Source organism: Heptranchias perlo, chromosome 10, assembly GCF_035084215.1.
Source record: "Heptranchias perlo isolate sHepPer1 chromosome 10, sHepPer1.hap1, whole genome shotgun sequence".
Classification (NCBI taxonomy): Eukaryota; Metazoa; Chordata; class Chondrichthyes; order Hexanchiformes; family Hexanchidae; genus Heptranchias; species Heptranchias perlo.
In genome coordinates, this window is record NC_090334.1 from 51,473,875 (window position 1) to 51,492,095 (window position 18,221).

General features: G+C 38.7%; 1 protein-coding gene across 2 annotated transcripts; it reads left to right on the forward strand.

The window, feature by feature from the left end:
- Positions 1-14,670, forward strand: ckba (creatine kinase, brain a). Of its 2 annotated transcripts, none has more exons than XM_067991743.1 (8): positions 1-107; positions 1,848-2,046; positions 2,562-2,716; positions 3,870-4,002; positions 7,855-8,026; positions 9,069-9,192; positions 9,278-9,467; positions 14,276-14,670. In XM_067991743.1, exons 2-8 carry the CDS (start codon positions 1,869-1,871, stop codon positions 14,452-14,454), a joined length of 1,131 nt encoding a protein of 376 aa, XP_067847844.1. In that variant the 5' UTR covers positions 1-107; positions 1,848-1,868; the 3' UTR covers positions 14,455-14,670. The 2 variants fall into 2 exon arrangements, with proteins under 2 accessions (XP_067847844.1, XP_067847843.1); XM_067991742.1 differs by lacking the exon at positions 1,848-2,046 and adding an exon at positions 1,288-1,485 and having other exon boundaries at positions 5-107.
- Positions 14,671-18,221: the final 3,551 nt, after the last annotated feature.

Sequence of the window (18,221 nt, forward strand, 5' to 3'; positions counted from 1 at the left end):
AACGAGCGGAACGTTCGGACACCAATCAGGGTCGCGCGGAGATCAGACTGAGGTGGGAGCGCAGGCTAAAAATTAGATTTTTTAAAAAAAATTCCCTGTTAATTCAGGTAAGATTATTCTGAAAAAGAAAAATTGAGTGTTAAAAATATTGCAAATATTGCTTTATTTATTTAGGAGGAAAGGTATATTTATGTTTCAAAGGCATTTAAATTAATTTTAGGTGAAAAGTCTAGCAAAATATTAATGCAAATTAAATAAATGTTATGTTTTTTATATAAAATAAGATTTTGTTTAGTTTCAAAATCAAGATTTTAATAAGGTTTAGCTACGGTGGTATGATTAGTTTAATGCAGAAATGCTCATAATTCCCGACCTAGAAGAATAATCCATTTGAATGCATCGTAGCTATGCGAGAGAATTCTCCGGAGTATTGAATGATTGGTAAAGCGACTTATGCATTCTAATGCAATGTTAAAGGAATGTTTGTTGGAAAGATAGGAAAATCCATAAACCATCATCTTAATGCCAATTCCCTGGTTCCGCCAATAGAATCCTTTTAATCTTTAAAGTAACATTCAAATGTAATTTTGTGCAGTTAAACAAAACTCTACAACTCTTCGTATTGGAACGATCGAGAATGGTATTTGTGCTAATCCATTGAGAAAGAACCTTGTAGTAGCTCTAATCTATGAAATTTGGACCTTAACCCGCATCTGCCGTACTTGGATTGCCTTTCATAAATGTTGCATAGGACACAACGCGAAAGGGTCACGAAGGACGAGGAATTTGCATAATCGTAAAGCTGTTTTAAGAATCCAAAGAGGTCTTCAGCGTTCAACAACACGGAAGAAATAGGAAACTATCAAAGGATTATCATTAATCGATAATGTTTCCTTCTAGAATGTCGGAAAGGGCTAAAAAGCCTCAATGTCAAGAGTCATTTTTTAATGTCATCCTTAAATTGTCTTTAGTCACTTGGGTATTTCAGTGAACGTTACCTAGAAATGTATGGGGATTATAATGTTTGAAAGATGCAAGAGGTTTTAACATCGCCCAGAAGTTTATTTAGACCTTTCGCTTCAAGCATTTTGTAAATTTTGAATAACTAAGCAGTTCCCCAGGTTCTTGCTGAATGGCATGTTTTGAAATCACATTTACAGTCTTAATATAAAATATACGGTGCTTTCTCCACAACCTGGACCAAACTATTCACTCAAAGTCTTACCACGGAGAGCCCGCACCTTTTCTTATTAAATCCGATTTTTAAAACTCTTGTTTGTGTTGCAGTTACCATGCCATTCAGCAACAGTCACAACCTTCTGAAGATGAAATATTCTGCTAAAGAAGAATTTCCGGATTTGAGCCAACACAACAACCACATGGCTAAAGTCCTGACCCTGGATGTGTATAACAAGCTGAGAGATAAGCAGACCTCCAGCGGATTTACCCTTGACGATGCCATTCAGACTGGGATTGACAACCCAGGTAAAATCGGACTTTGATGAACCATCTGCTTTCCTCGGTACAGAAGTGCTGCTTCCCAAAGGCCCCCAGCCTTAATGAGAAGTCAATTGGAAAATTTAAACTAAACCCGGTACTTAGTTATCAGATGTGCGACAGCCCTGCCTGTCCACAACCAATTATGATAAGTGGGACCATTAACTTAAAACGGATACACTTCGGAAATTCTTTTGTAAATCGTAGATATTAACCTCCTGGCGTTCAAACCTTTCAATAAACATGTTAGAATGGATTACACCTGCATGGCCAGCGACCTTCTGTATAGGGGAGAGCAGATGGTGTCTGTGGAGATTCATCTCATTTATGTTTGATTTCATCCAATGTAGTTGAGATCCCTGCACTTCGACATGACCGCGCTAAAGATAAAGAGGCTGTCGGCAGAAGAAGAGTTCCCCGATCTGAGCAAACACAACAACCACATGGCTAAAGTGCTCACTCTGGATCTCTACAAGAAACTTAGAGACAAATCAACCCCCAGTGGCTTCACCTTGGATGATATAATTCAGACTGGGATTGATAATCCCGGTAAAACGCTTAAATTGACCGGAATAGTGTAAAGTGTCTCCACTCGGTCACACAATTTACTGATCTAGTTAAAATGCAGTGTGATAAATGTTTTAGTGACCTTATGATTTGTGACTGCCATACATTTATGTATATCGGGACGTAAAACGAGTTCCTTTTGATTTAACCGTATGATAGTTTAATATGTTTTTATACCAAAATTAACTTTGACTGTATCTTTCACTTTAGTAAGTGAATGTTTTAGAAGATTTAATGGTCAGTGGCATTACAGTAATGCTAATGTTTCAAAAGTTTTTTCCTCAAAAAAAATTATGTTAAAAGTTAAATATTCCCAATGAACCCGTGAAGCAAAGCAACTGAGTGATATTTTGTGATCCCTTGCCTTATATTAAAAATAAATACTCCTTTACAGTGTTTAGCGGATTTAATCGTTAACCTTTAATCGGCTGGAAATCTGTATGTGTCAGGTTAAGGAAACGCCAAATGCATTGAGATATTTCTCCTTTTCTATACAGGTCACCCATTTATTATGACCGTAGGTTGTGTTGCTGGTGATGAAGAGTGCTATGAGGTTTTCAAGGACCTTTTTGATCCAATAATTCGGGACCGTCATGGTGGCTACAAACCTACTGACAAGCACAAAACTGATCTTAACTATGAGAATCTCAAGGTCAGAGAATGGGGATCAGTTCCTGTCTCAATATAAAATGTAATAGAATATAACCTGCTTTTGAAGAGTAAACTACATGTGAAACCGCGACTATGTTCATTTAGTGAGAGGTACTGAAACACCTAGTGTAACTCGCGATTGGTGGTACTTCCTGTACTGCGCCGAATCCTACCAGGGTGCTTGTTAAATTATTTAATATTGTTCTGCGTTGTAAAATGGGATAAGCAGAGTTTTTGAATAGCCTTTAAAGATTTGATTGATATTTTGAGTTTCCATTCACAGGGACGCATTTTCATAACTTATGAAGACTTTTGGTGAGACTGTTAAAATTTGACGTTTCACATATTATTTGCATATACCTTTGTAGTTTAATAAATGGAACCTTATGAAGCTACAATGAAAATGCAAAGAAAAAAGTGTCCTTTGTGTAAGATAAGACACGCCCTTCATCAATGCACTATAGAGTATAATCAAATTAGAAAGGTTTGGTCTTATGCAGAGCTACTTTAAAAGAAAACTCTTTCTCTGCCCCTCCCCAAATTTCTGCATAGAAATTAAAACTTGGCTCACATTAGTGAATTTATTTCCCCACTTTCAGCTGCTTACTCAACTGAAAGGGTAGGTAGAGGACTTACTTCAAGCTGTCTCTCTGTCAGTATTGTACCAACCACTTGAAAGTGCATCTGAATACCTGAAGTGACTTGGGCTGCATTTATTCTTTTCCTGCCATGGGGGAGCATTTATTGGCGTCCTTGCCCATTGGCAGAGCTGGAAACAGGAACTTGCTGTGTGCCGATGTGAGTTTGCATTCTGCCATTCAGTGATACTTAAGACCTTGTTTGCATTGGTTATTTGCCAACTTTAATGCTGGATGTGAAATGTATTGCTTTTCAAATCTCTACACAATTCACATCAGTAGCTTGTATTCTGTTGCCAAATAAGGTTATAAATTGGAGTTTGGGCAAAAGATCAAGCCAAGTGGGAAAACTTTCTCTTGTCATAATTTAAAATATTCCAGACAATTGGATGCCAACTGATGACATTCATCTTGATTTAAGCAGAACATCTACACATTCACATAAACCTGTTATGATAACAAATGGCAAAGTCACTAAGTGAAGTAACAAACCTGAATGTATATATTTTTTTTTAGGGTGGCGATGACCTAGATTCCAACTATGTGCTGAGTAGCCGAGTCCGCACTGGGCGCAGTATATGTGGCCTTTGCCTTCCTCCTCACTGCAGTCGGGGGGAGCGTCGTGCTATTGAGAAACTTTCAGAGGAAGGTAAAGTCAAATGGGCATGTTATGTTACTGAATCACTTCATTCTTAAATGAATCATATAAGCTTGAAGCCTCTATAGGTAAAAGTAAGAACATTTCCTTTAATGTTCGCTGCATGGGCCACAAACATGACAGACCAGTTTCTTTTGCCAAAGCTTAAACTTTGTGCTCTCATAAGAAAGTTATTTATTATTATTATTACACTTTTCACTTGAACTTATTTATTTGGAAACCATATTGAGGGTTATACAAATATCACTATAGTTTGGGGAACATGGAAAACTATTCAGGTTAACAATTGTATTTCAGTACAGGCTGCTATTGAAAGTATAATATTTAGTTGGGCTATATCTTCAAACATGGAATCTTTCAGTGCAAGAAACTAGTATTGTATTTTTTTAATGCATTGTATGTTTTTAAAAACGTACAATCAGTGGTTGGTTCATTGCAAAGACTTTTGAGAACAGGTACAATTTCCAATAAGTTATATTCAAACAGAAATTAAATCTGAAAAACTAAGTTCAGATGATTTATGACTCGGTGCAGTTCTATAATCAAACCAATTCCTTTAATTGGTATTGTTATCTAATGTTCACTCCCCTACCTCAGTATCCCTTAATTGTTCTTCATTTCTCTGCCCTGAAGAACCTCTAGACAGAATATCTGTCCTATTATGGTAACGCAGCATTTCAATTTACTGGCTGTGCAGCATTGCAGCTGAAAATCATGTCAAATGTTTTGCCGGACTATGATATGGCACTCTGAAATCCTAACTCTTCAGGACCCATATAAGGTGATCATATTCTGGCCTGATGCATTTAAGGGGAGGCTAGATATGATGAGGGGGGAAAGGAAATGGAAGGATATAGGTGAGATGAAGTAAGGTGGGAGGGAGCTCATGTGGAGCATAAATACCAGTATAGACCTGTTGGGCCAAATGGTCTGTTTCTGTGCTATAAAATTCTCTTTTTTAAAAAAAAAGCATTAACCTTTCCCACATAGGAAAAGGAGTAGGCCATTTAGCCCCTCGAGCCTATTCCGCCATTCAATTAGATCATGACCGTTTTGGAACTTAACTCCATCTACCTGCCTTGGTAGAAGGATGGGGGAGATTTCCCTTTCATAAGCTGGTTGATGGCTATTTTTCTTCATCTTGCTCCCCCACAAAAATAATGAATCTTTCTGACCAAGGGCTAAATAAATTCCTGCTAGCTGAATCAAGTCAGAACATTAAACAACACCGTGGTCTTACCTGAAATGGGAACTGGAATCATTGTTTCCTGTGTACTTCCTTAAACAAATTCCACAAGTTAAGAGCAGCTTCTGGCTAAACTAATGTTTCAGTTAACCGTAAACGTTAAATTCATTTATCTGTGAAAAGTGTAACCCACATACTTGAACCATTTATGGAAATGAATGTCTGTACACTCAGTGAGCTTGTGACCTCTTGTTAAACTCTGCAGTGTTTGAAACACATCGGCTGTTAGTTCCAATTTTGTTGTATCCAGAACCAAAGTATATGTATGTTATAGCTATGTGCTTTATTCTTTTTAAAACAGAAAAAGGAAGAAAACATCTCAAAATATATATACATTTTTGTAAAGAAAGAAATTTGAGCTATAGACATATGCCTCTTGCATTGTTTGCTAACCCTGTTAAGATTTGGGTTCTCACCAGATAACATATCCAGCAAAAGAGCCAAAAACATAAGAAATGTCTTGCATTCAGTAAACTGAAGTTCAACATATCTGGTAATGTAGCATGAATGGGGCAAACAATAAGTCCCTCATGCTGTTGAGAAACTCACTAAGTAATACTTTCTGACTAACTGACAAATAATACTCTGAGGGACCATATATTTCAAAGTATAAACTATGAATTATTTAATTTTACTTCTAGAGTGCAAACAGCAGATTTCAGTAGATTATAATGCCTCATATATAATCTCCAAAACTAAAGTGAAGAATATTTTAGCAATTTTCTGCTATGCTTTAAACAACTTGCATTCCTGATCAAATGATCTTATATGCGAAACACAAGCTTATGGAAACCTTTTTTTTGCCTCTACCTAAGACTGTAGAACAAAAAATTGAACTGGGGGAAAAATATGCTACACTTTTACCCAGAAGAGGCAGTTTCTGGGAGAGAGGACTGTGCCCCACCACCAGCTGGCCACTGGTGGACTTGCTAGCTTTTTCAGTAGGCATGCAGTCTAGATGCAGACACTTATCATTTCTGTGATAATGAAGGGACCTCCCCCTGACCCTGCAAACTTTGGTGGGGTCAACAGAAGTACTGGACTGGTGCATCTCAGCATTTACACTGGGATGCGCCCACCCTCCAGATTTTTAGGAACGTAGTCTCTTGTGATTTAAAATGAGACCAATCTGATTTGACACAAAGCAATCCTCATAGTCTCTCTGAAGATTCATCTAGTTTTGCCTAAACATAAGCTTTCAAAGTGTGCATTACTCACAGCTGCATCCTGATCTCATAGTGAGGCTTATTTTTTCTTTCCACAGCTGCAAATATTTCCATTTGACAGGTTTAGTGATTTCCAGTCTTGTTAAATCTAGAGGTGATTAGTCATAACATTACTCTATACAACAACTTGCATTTATATAGCGCCTTTATCATAGTAATACATCCCAAGGTGCTTCACAGCAGTGTTTTCAAACAAAACTTGACACTGAGCTGCATAAGGAGCTATTAGGACAGGTGACCAAAGCTTGGTCAAAGAGGTAGGCTTTAAGGAGCGTCTTAAGGAGGGGAGAGAGGCGGAGAGGTTTAGGGAGGCAATTCCAGAGCTTTGGGCCTAGGCCGCTGAAGGCACGGCTGCCACAGGTGGAGTGATTAAAATCGGGGATGTGGCAAGATTTGGAGAATAGTAGTAGGGCTGGAGGAGGTTGAGATAGGGAGGGGTGAGGCCATGGAGGGATTTGAAAACAAGGATGAGAATTTTAAAATTGAGGCATTGCCGGACTGAGAGCCAGTGTAGTTCAGTGAGCACAGGGGTGATGGGTGAACGGGACTTGATGCAAATTAGGATACGGGCAGCAAATTTTTGGATGAGCTGAAGTTTATTGAGGGTGGAAGATGGGAGGCCAGCCAGGAGGGTATTGGAATAGTCAAGTCTAGAGGTAATAAAAGCATGGATGAGGGTTTCAGCAGCAGATGAGCTGAGGCAGGGGCGGAGACCGACTATGTTAGGGAGGTGGAAGTAGGCGGTCTTAGTGATGGAGTGGATATGTGGTCGGAAGCTCATCTCGGGGTCAAATAGGACGCCAAGGTTGCGAACGGTCTGGTTCAGCCTCCGACAGTGGCCAGGGAGAGGAGTGGAGTTGGTGACTAGGGAGTGGAGTTTGTGGTGGGGACCAAAGACAATGGCTTCAGTCTTCCCAATATTTATTTGGAGGAAATTTTAGCTCATCATTACTGGATATCTGACTAGCAGTGTGCCAAATCAGACAGTGGAGGAATCAAGAGGTGGTGGTGAGGTAGAGCTGGGTGTCGTCAGCTTACATGTGGAACCTGACGTTGTGTTTTCGGATGATGTTGCTGAGGAGCAGCATGTAGATGAGAAATGGAAGGGGGCCAAGGATAGATCCTGGAGGATTCCCTAGGTAACTGAGTGGGAAGAGAAGCCATTGCAGTGATTCTCTGGCTATGACTGGATAGATAAGAATGGAACTTGGTGAGTGTAGTTCCATCCAGCTGGAGGACGGAGGAGAGGCATTGGAGGAGGATGGTGTGGTCAACCTTGTCAAAGGCTGCAGACAGTTCAAGAAGGATGATCTCTAGAAATGTTTTTCACCCCAGAGACTACATTTCTTTTTTCTTATTCAATTTCACTAGCCTTGGGAAGTCTGGATGGTGAATTTACTGGAAAATACTATGCCCTGAAGAACATGACTGACCAGGAGCAGCAGCAGCTTATTGATGACCACTTCTTGTTTGACAAGCCTGTGTCTCCACTGCTGTTGGCCTCAGGGATGGCACGTGACTGGCCTGATGGCAGAGGCATCTGGTCAGTACTTGGAGGGGGAGGGAGAGATCAAGACAAGACAAATTTATTTGCAACTATTTCAATTTGATTCAATTCAGATTACTTTTGTTCTAGCATGTTGTGGTCATGTACTTTGGTGCGGTTAGTAAAAACAGAAATTGTCTGACTTCAGCTATTTCTGGGGGGAAATTAGCCTTGAGGACTTTTGGTGTGTCAACAGCCAGCTAATAGGGTTTCTATTCTCTGCTGAAGCTGGTGAATAATTGTGTATTTTGAAGTTCTTCATACAAGGTTGGTAATGGCACTGTCTTTGTGTGTGTGTGTGTGTGTGTGGGGGGGGGGAATGCTGAGAAATAGTTCAGCTGCCAACAAAAGTAGCGTGGAAGGGTTCGCTTTTGGGATTTCATAAAAACTAATATTTCTAACTGTCTATTTTCAATTAGCTCTTATGTACATGCACTAGGGCAATTTTTCTGCTTTGCATTAGCTTTGTTTATGTAGAAAACATTGAGTCCACACATGCAATCTGTTTCCTTTCCATAGTGTACATGTGTGGTTTAACTTATTTCCTTGCTTGAGGGAGGGTTGTCAAGTCTTGAACCCTAAGGAAAGTGTCTAATTTCTTGTCAACAAGTGTTAATGCACGTGATACTTCTTTTAATTGGTGGATTGGGTGGACAACAAAGGGGAGCTTAAGTCCTTTTCAAACTGAACTGAGGTGTCTTGTTTCCTTTCTCTGCCCCTGCCTGTTTTGGCAAGCTGAGACCCACTTGAGCTTTCCGTACCAATGCCTGTTCTGAGAAACTGTAGCTTTAAAAACTTTACCATCCATGGGGGGGGGGAAATACTGAGTGTGAAGACAATGGTAAAATGATTATTTTTTGGTTTACTCATCTCTTGATCAAAACATGACAATAAATCAATACTAATTGAGTCTCTTGTTAAAAGCTCAAACTATTTAGCTGAGAACATACACTGATGGCAGTGACTTTTAGCAACAAATTAAACAGCTGACTTGTACAAGATACTGATTTGAGTGTTCCAAATTAAACCTGTTTTCTAGGCACAATGACAATAAGACTTTTCTAGTTTGGGTAAATGAAGAAGATCATCTTCGAGTCATCTCCATGCAGAAAGGTGGAAACATGAAGGAAGTCTTCACTCGTTTTTGTACTGGACTAACAAAGGTACAAATGAGCACTATTGAGAGTAAATAAAAGTCTAAAGATAACTTGTATTTTCTTTTGAACAACTTTTTTTTTTAAATTATAGATTGAAAATGTCTTCAAAAACAATGGTCGTGCATTTATGTGGAATGAGCATCTTGGTTATGTCCTGACATGCCCATCTAACCTGGGAACAGGTCTCCGTGCTGGTGTCCATGTGAAACTTCCCAATCTCAGCAAAAATGATAAATTTGGTGACGTTCTGAAACGACTGCGGCTGCAGAAGCGTGGTACAGGTAGGTTGGATCATATCTAGAAAGAAAAGTATATTGTTGCAAAACCCTGCGCATAATGCACTACATTGTAGCAATAAAGTCTTGGATTGCTGTCTGAATTGAATTAAAAATGAAACAATTGAATTATGCTTTGAGTAATTGACACTTGCAACCAATCACAATTGTAGAAGCTTCCTCTTGCAATAGACTTTGGCCAAGAAATTTGCGCTAGTTTTCAACGCCACTCAATCAGGCCTGCACCGGAGGGAGGGGGAGAGGAGTCAGGGAAAGGAGATGAAGTGGGGCCTGGGCTGGAAGTGACCTGAAGTATTTTTTGTGGAGCCAGGAGGAGCACTCCTGCTCCAGAGACTAAACTGTAAAAAGTTAATTTAACTTTTGTCGGCAGCCTTAAGCAGTCCTTTTTAAGGAGCACTAGTTAGGCTGCTGAAGACCTGGATCAACTGGGTGGAGTATGTGCAGCGCAAGCTCTGCCCAGTTGTTGAGGAAACTGACTCTAAGATCCCCAATTTGCATATTGAAGCTGCCTAACTCCTGTTTCAGGTAGGCAATTGGCAGCTGACGCATTTTTGGGGGAGATTGGCGCAAGAGACCCCCAACCTGAAATTCTTCCCCAACAGCAGTAATTTTTCTCTCAAAAAAAAAAAGTGCACGAGTTCCAATTTCTCTTTTTTTTAAATTCTGATTCTGGTGTAAACTCAATTTTAGTGGCTGCTCAATTCTCAAAAGTGCCTCTTATGAATTGCCTTTAGTCCACCTACCTTTTTTAATAACCATTTTTGACTTAATTAAGATTTTTTGGCTTGCCCTAGTAAACCTAAAATGAGGAAATATGCATTGTGATCTGAATCCATTGATCCCTTTTGAAGCTCCTATCAAACCATAGAAGCTTACAGCACAGGAGCAGGCCATTCAGCCCATTGTCTATTCCAGCTCTTTGCTAGAGTAATCTAAAATTAATCCTGCTGCCCCCTCTCTCCCCATAGCCTTGTTTCTTCTGCTTCAAATATTTATTCAATTTCCTCTTGAGATATAATTGTCTCTGCCATAACTATTCCCTGTGACAAAGCATTCCATTTTTTCAATGACTCTGTACAAACAGCTTCTCACAACTTCCCTTTTTCTCTTTGACAATTTTAAATTGAAAATTCCTGTCACTGACTCTTCACCAGCAAAAATAGTTTTTCCCTATTCATCATATCAAAATCCTTCACAATTTTAAAAAGCTCTATTAAATCTTCTTAGTCTTTTCTCTGTTCCAGTGGATATAATCCCAGTTTCATACATCTCTCCTCACAACTATAGTTTCTCGCCCTGGTAAATCTATGCTGGATGGCTTTAATGCCCTTTATATAATGGGGGAACCAAAAACTGCATACAGTACTGTAACTATGGGCTAGCTATTGCCTTATACAAATTTATCACTACCTCTTTGCTCTTGTTCTCTATTTATGAAATCCAAAATGCTATTGGCCTCTAGTGATTTTTTTTTTAATGTACCTGCACTTGCACAAGGAATAATGCATTTGAGCCCAAGGCCTATCTGATCATTCACATCATTTAGTATCTTTCCGTTGAGTGTATACTTGCATTCTTTGTTTTTCATCCCATAATGTATTACCTCACACTGCTCCACATTAAATTGCATCCACCACCTGTCTGTCCATTCTGCTAATCTGCCTGTCATCTTGAAACATTTTACAGGCTGCCTCACTGTTTGCCATCCCCCCAATATTATTGTCAGCAAATTTCAGTAGTTATCTTGCTCCCTCTGCCCAAATCCACACATATATATTGAGAACAAAAATGGAGCTAATCCTGGCACTTCCAACCTTGCTCCATTCTGAGCAACACCCATTAACCGTAATCTTTGGTTCTTCTCTTTATCTATAAACAAACTTTATATCCATGTTGCTCTTGAAACAAAAAGTTTCCTGTGAGACTCCTTAAAATGCCATCCATATACACTACATCTAGTACATTCCTGTTTCTATCCAATTCACTTCATTCAAAAAAAAAATCTTAAAGGCAAATTGTGTTTGATAAATCTAATAAATCATGGCTACCCTTGATCATCCATGCATATCTAAATATTTATGAATTTGATTTCAAATTATGAGTTTGTTCACAACTGATTCTGTGACATTTATTTGCTGGCTTGGTACAGCAGTGAAAATGACTCTAAGATTCTACAATTTTCTGAGAATTTGTTTTTCAACACATTCCAGTGCAAAATATATATGTCCACAGAGTGGGCACTCTGGTAAATGGAATCATAATGGCACAGGAGGCGGCCATTTGGCCCATTGAGCCAGTGCCTGCTTTTTTTTTTTTAAGAGCAATCCAGTTAGTCCCATTCCCTTGCTCTTTCCCCATAGCCCTGCAAATCTTTTTCCCTTCCAATATTTATCCAATTACTTTTTGAAAGCCACAATTGAATCTGCTTCCACCACCCTTTCAGGCAAGGCATTCCAGATCATAACTACTTGCTGCGTAAAGCTTTTCCTCACGTCACCTTTGGTTCTTTTGCCAGTCACCTTAAATCCTTGTCCTCTGGTTCTTGACCCTTCCGCCAATGGTAACAGTTTCACTTTATTTACTTTATGTAAACCCTTCATGATTTTGAACACTATCAAATCTCCTCTTAACCTTCTCTGCTCTAAGGAGAACAACCCCAGCTTCTCCAGTATATTCACGTAACTGAAGTCCCTCATCCCTGGAACCATTCTAGTAAATCTTTTCTACATCCTAAAGTGCAGTCCCCAAAATTGGACACAAAACTACAGTTGTGGCCGAACCAGTGTTTTATAAAGGTTCAACATAACTGCCTTGCTTTTGTACTCTCTGCTTCTATTTATAAAGTTTCTATTTATAAAGCCAAGGATCCCATGTGCTTTTTAAACCACTTTCTCAACCTGTCCTACCACCTTCAAAGATTTGTGCACAATTACCCCCAGGTCTCTGTTCCTGCACCCCCTTTAGAATTGTACCATTTAATTTATATTGCCTCTCTTCGTTCTTCCTGCCAAATTGATCACTTTGCACATTTCTGCATTAAATTTCATCTGCCATATGTCTGTCCATTCCACCAGCCTGTCTGTCCTCTTGAAGCCTATGACTGTCCTCCTCAGTGTTTACTACACTTCCAAGTTTTGTCATCTGCAAATTTTGAAATTGTGTCCTGTACACCCAAGTCCAAGTCATTAATATGTATCAAAAAAAACAGTGGTCCTAGTATTGACCCCTGGGGAACACCACTGTATACCTTCCTCCAGTCTGAAAAACAACCGTTCACCACTACTCTGTTTCCTATCACTTAGCCAATTTCATATCCATGTTGCCACTGCCCCTTTTATTCCATGGGCTTCAATTTGCTGACAAGCCTGTTATGTAGCACTTTATCAAATGCCTTTTGGAAGTCTGTATACACATCAACTGCATTGCCCTCATCAACCCTCTCTGTTATCTCATCAAAAAACTCAATCAGGTTAGTTAAACACGATTTGCCTTTTAACAATTCCGTGCTGGCTTTCTTTTTATTAACCCACACTTGTCCAAGTGACTCTTAATTTTGGACTTTGATCTGGATGGTCACAAATGTAGCTCCTCAGCCCAAAATCTGAATGTTACAGGTTTGTGGCTGAGCTGGGTATAACATTCACTAATGTTCTAAGGTTTGGATCATCACCAATAGATGGTAATTTTGAGGAAGCTCCACCTTGGGTATGGAGCCTTATTAGATAGGTGTGTGGGTCCCAGGATCGGCCACCTAGTGGTAAAGCCCTATCCATAACCTCTGTGTTCCCATCTAGCAAGATACCATAATAGCACCAGCGCCTTTCAAAATGTCTCCTATAAAATGTGGATCAGATTACTTCCTTCCCAGTATTGTGCTGGTGTCTTAGACACGTGCCTAGCTTCCAAGACTGTCAGGAAAAACCAAGGCAAACCATTGAACTGCTAAAAACATAAAATGCTCTTACAAGTGCTGATCAACAGAAGGAACAAATATGTAGCATAACAGAAAATGGCAGCTGACGTGTATGTCAGAGTGGTGGTGGACAGGAGTTCTGAACCAAGCCAATTTCTGTGACTTCAAACCACTATTCGAGGAGGTGCTTGTAAATGGCCTGCAAGCATCCTTGCTTTCTGCGTCAGTGTCTGGGCACCAGCTGTATTTCGGGTTGCTTGTGTCATCCTTTGAAATCTACTAGACTGAATTTGGATTCTTTTGACTAAACCAGTTCAGTTTAGATTATCACTTTAGATTTGGCATTCTTCCCAGTAGCTTATTATAAATTTGAGTTGCTATTTTTATTTCTACAATTTAAACGCTACCACAAGTTTAAAGCATGTTGCACTTCAGGCTACATTAGGAAATTTTGAAGCACTGAAGTAAAAGTTCACAATAGTTTTCTATTTTCCTTTCTGCATTCTATATTTGCATGGCATGCCTGAGTTTTGTAAATATGATTCACCAGATAGCTTTGAACATTTAAAAATAAAATAACTAAGCAATAAAATGTGCTGCTGGCAATCACTACCTTAAAAGGAACTTAGCATGATTTAAAACATTTATTGCTGCTTGGAACTAATTCCCACTTTTATTAGATATTCTATCTGTCTTGGAATGCTTGTTTAAATCTATAATTCAATGACTTTCAGATTTTCTTGAAAGGGAAAACTGTACATTTTTTAGCATTTCTTTATAAATCTGATAACTTCCAGCATAGAAGTAACTTTTGTATTTGAGCTGAGAGGCTTCTGCAGTTTTACTAATGCAGCTGATGTTTATGTTTTATCATTGCTAGGTGGTGTTGACACTGCTGCAGTTGGTGGCATTTTTGATATTTCCAATGCTGACCGTCTGGGCTTCTCTGAAGTTGAATTGGTTCAAATGGTGGTCGATGGTGTGAAGCTGCTAGTTGAAATGGAGAAACGCCTTGAAAAGGGCCAGGCCATTGATGGTCTTATCCCAGCTCAGAAGTAAAGTCACTTTATCGCACAACTTCTAATCTATTCACTGGATATATTGTATAATATTATGAAAACTTCAAGATGCCAGTCTGGATTGGGAAAAGTGTCATCAGCTTTAGCAAATATCTTCCATAAATGTAGTAGAAATCTTGAAGTTATAATCATTGCATTGTTGTTGCTGATGATGGATTTAAAAAAAAATGAATAAATATACTTTGGTCCCTCCAAATGAGTGCGCAGTAATTTTCTTAGAAACTTGGGGTTTAGTCAGCTGTTGTAGCTTACATTTTTAACTCTTGGTGGTTTCAGCACCTATCTCTAAATTGCTTCCTGCCTAATAACTTTCATACCAGGTCTATATTAATATCCAAAGTAACCTTCGGACTTCCTAAACTATTCCTCTAATGGGAGTAGCTTGTAATGGTGGCAAAAGGGTTTTTTCTGCTGTATTACATAGAATTTGCAGCACAGAAACAGGCCATTTGGCCCAACTGGTCTATTCCATATGTTTATGCTCCACACAAACCTACTCCCTCCCTATTTCACCTCGCCCTATCAGCATAACCTTCTATTCCTTTGTACCTATTTAGCTTCCCCTTAACTGCATCTAAGCTATTCCCATCAATCACTCCATGTGACAGCAAGTTCCACATTCTAACAACTCTCTCCAGGTAAAGAAGTTTCTCCTGAATTCCCTATTAGATTTATTAATGACTATCTTATTTATGACCCCTAGTTTTGGATTCCCCACAAGCAGAAACATATTTTCTCTGTCTACCCCATCAAACTCTTTCATAATTTTAAAGACCTCTATTGGGTCCCCCCACAGCCTTCTTTTCTAAAGAAAAGAGCCCCAGCCTTCTGCTGTAAAGTTGACTAAGTGGTCATTATGGCTCATTAAAGTAAATTCACTAATCCTATACTAATCACAAGAAGCCATTCTCCCGGGTAGTGCAGATCAAAGATAGTTCCTGCATGGAACACTGAATCAGTGAAATGTGTTACACTTTAAATTGCTGTGGTTCTGAACCAACTAATCAAGTTACATGAAACCTTTGATACTTAAAGACCACTGGAAGTATGATATATGAAGGTGGATTAAAGGGCTACTATTGTTATAAACATAGTAAGGTAAATCAGGCCTGGACACCAAAAAATTGCACTCATGACAGGTTAATTTTTTTTGGTACATTTTTTTTCCCTTCCATGCGTGCTCCCCCCGCCCCACAAACCCCTATTCCTCAAACCATTTAAAGATAAGTTATCAGGGCTTTGTCAATACCACTTGAGTTTTGTGGGTTGACTACTTTTTTTAAAACTCATGTTTGCTATGTGATCCAGGTGTAGAACTGTGGGTGCATTCCAACAGTCCAATATGTAGCACATTGGTACTGCCAAACAGCTGTGCTCTCTTGGGTTCAAGAACTAGGCCATTTGTTAGCTCCACCTTCTAGATAAATAATGCAGTAATGGACAAGTCCTGTTGCAAACGTATTTTATTGATCAGCCCAACTTTCCCTTGAATAAACTCTCCTGAGAAAAGATTTCCTCAGGTCTCTAGTGACTTCGTAAACATAGCGAAAATATCTTCTCTCATTGCTATTTCTAATGAAATCGTCAACCAGTTCTCTTAGAATAAATTTATAATTTTCTAAACAGTGGACTCAGGAAATCTTTCTGCTACACTTGTATCACTAACTGAGACCTGAAATATTTAACTTCCAACTCCCTCAAGGTTTCAAAAATATGGATAATTTTATGCCGTTTCCAACATCAACAGCATTGTACTGGATACATCTGAAGCCTCTTGAGAACTTTCAACTCCTCTAAACTCATTTTATGTTTAGCTGCACGTAACAGTAGTGGGCATTAATTCACTACCTTTTTTATGAAGAAATATAGTTAAAGATCTGGTATTAAGCAACTATTTTTCATTACTGCTTCCATTTTTCTTTTTCTGTCTATGTTGGATATGACATGATAAGAGCATACTCAAATAGAAATCTGTGGACTCTTTAAATTCTTGATTCAATTCATGTAGCTGTACTATGATATCAAGTGTTGAATATGCTGTAATAATTTAAACAGTGAAACACCTGGAATTTTAGCCTATCTTGACTTAGAATAGGGAAGGGTGAAAATTTGAAACTTAGGATGGGTTTTATCATGTCTTACCAAATGGACAAATACTTCTGCTCACAACAATCCTCTGAATATCTAATCTTGTGTAGCTTTCAAATTGTGCTTGTGGCTTCTGTCCTAAAGTAGCTATGAATGATTTTCCAGATTTGTCTTGCAGAAAATGCAAACATAAAACTGGAAATATGTGCAGAAATGTCAGAACATTTCAACTAACTATCTTTTTTGTATTTTTGTGTACATAAATGCTACAGTAGCCTTTGCAAATAACAAGCTAAATAAGCACCCTTCATTATGGTTTAGGGCATCAAAATTCGAAGCTTATTGTCCGTAGGGTTTTATCTTTTATCTTGCTCCTCTGCCTTGTGCTGTTACACACCATTCATTGACCAAGAGTTCTTCGGTCATTATCAGCGTTGTTCGGTAAGTTGTTGCTACGTACAAAGAGCAGACCTGAATGATTGTGGGGTTTTTGTCTGTGTATTTTGAGCTTTTGCCTCAGAGAAGATCATAATGTACTCTGACATATTGTGGGTACAGGCCAGCATCTTACTGCTTTATAGCATGATGTTGTACTGCAACAGACACCTTCCCTGAGAGTGCTGGAGCAAAAATAAAATTCACAATATATACCATCTAGTTATGTTTCCATGGTAACATTTTTCTTTTTATACTCCTGAGAAGGATCTATGAGAGATTTAGCTCTTCAGTGAAAGACTGCCAAGGACTAAATTGTAGATAGATTATGGAAACTAACGAGATAACGGTGTGATTGCCTTTGGAATGAATTTGGAGTCTGTGTTGTAAAAAAAATCCACCCGGAGTATGTTCACTGGTTATAATTGAGTTGTCTATGTGTTGAAATGTTAATTTTGATTTTATAGAATCCAGGTAGTGAAGTTCCTTTTCAGCTAATGTGCAGACACTATCCACACAGTGTTGCCAACTCACTCAGTGAATTTACATATTATCAAAAGTAGTTTCTGTTCACAAACACAAATGAGGCTAGTAAACTAAAAACTAATTTGAAACATCGGCCCTTATATTTTTTTATTGCAAAACTAATGGAGCTGCAGGCCATCCCTCCTGGGAGTTGTAGTCAATATAAATCACTTCAGTGTGGCTACAGATGCTCAGTGGTCAGATCCATTTCTTAATCTGGGAGAGATTTACAAACTTTAAAGAACACCTGTGAACATACAAATAGCACTTCAACAGAATTTGTTTGTGAATTCAGGGACAGCTGGCAATATTTCTCTCATGTTTGGGCAGGTCAAACAAATGTAGTAAAATAGGAATTTCTAGACAAGAAAAGATCCAGGTCCATCTAGTTCGCCTTCTACCATCCTGGTAGTTCATGATACAATGATAATGGAGTTGTTGACTAATCATGGCAATCAATCACTATCAATTATTCCACAACAGACCTAGAATTGAGGTGAGGAAAACCACCAGAGGTGGAAAGCTTTGGGAGCCTAGATCAAAAGTCACCTGTTAGTCCCAAGCATCCTACACTTCCATGTGTCATGTCTCAAATTACTCATATATTGTAGCCCAAGATATTATTTTCTGAAAGAAATCTATCTAATTTATAAATGAATCTATCTAATAGGGCAATAATCATGTAACAGGTTGTACTTT

Excerpts from the sequence above, each read along its gene's own strand:
- ckba (XM_067991742.1), top strand. The coding sequence starts at position 1,293 with ATGCCATTCAGCAACAGTCACAACCTTCTGAAGATGAAATATTCTGCT. Across the intron at positions 1,486-2,561 it reads GACTGGGATTGACAACCCAG|GTCACCCATTTATTATGACC; the intron begins GTAAAATCGGAC and ends TTTTCTATACAG. Across the intron at positions 2,717-3,869 it reads TTAACTATGAGAATCTCAAG|GGTGGCGATGACCTAGATTC; the intron begins GTCAGAGAATGG and ends ATTTTTTTTTAG.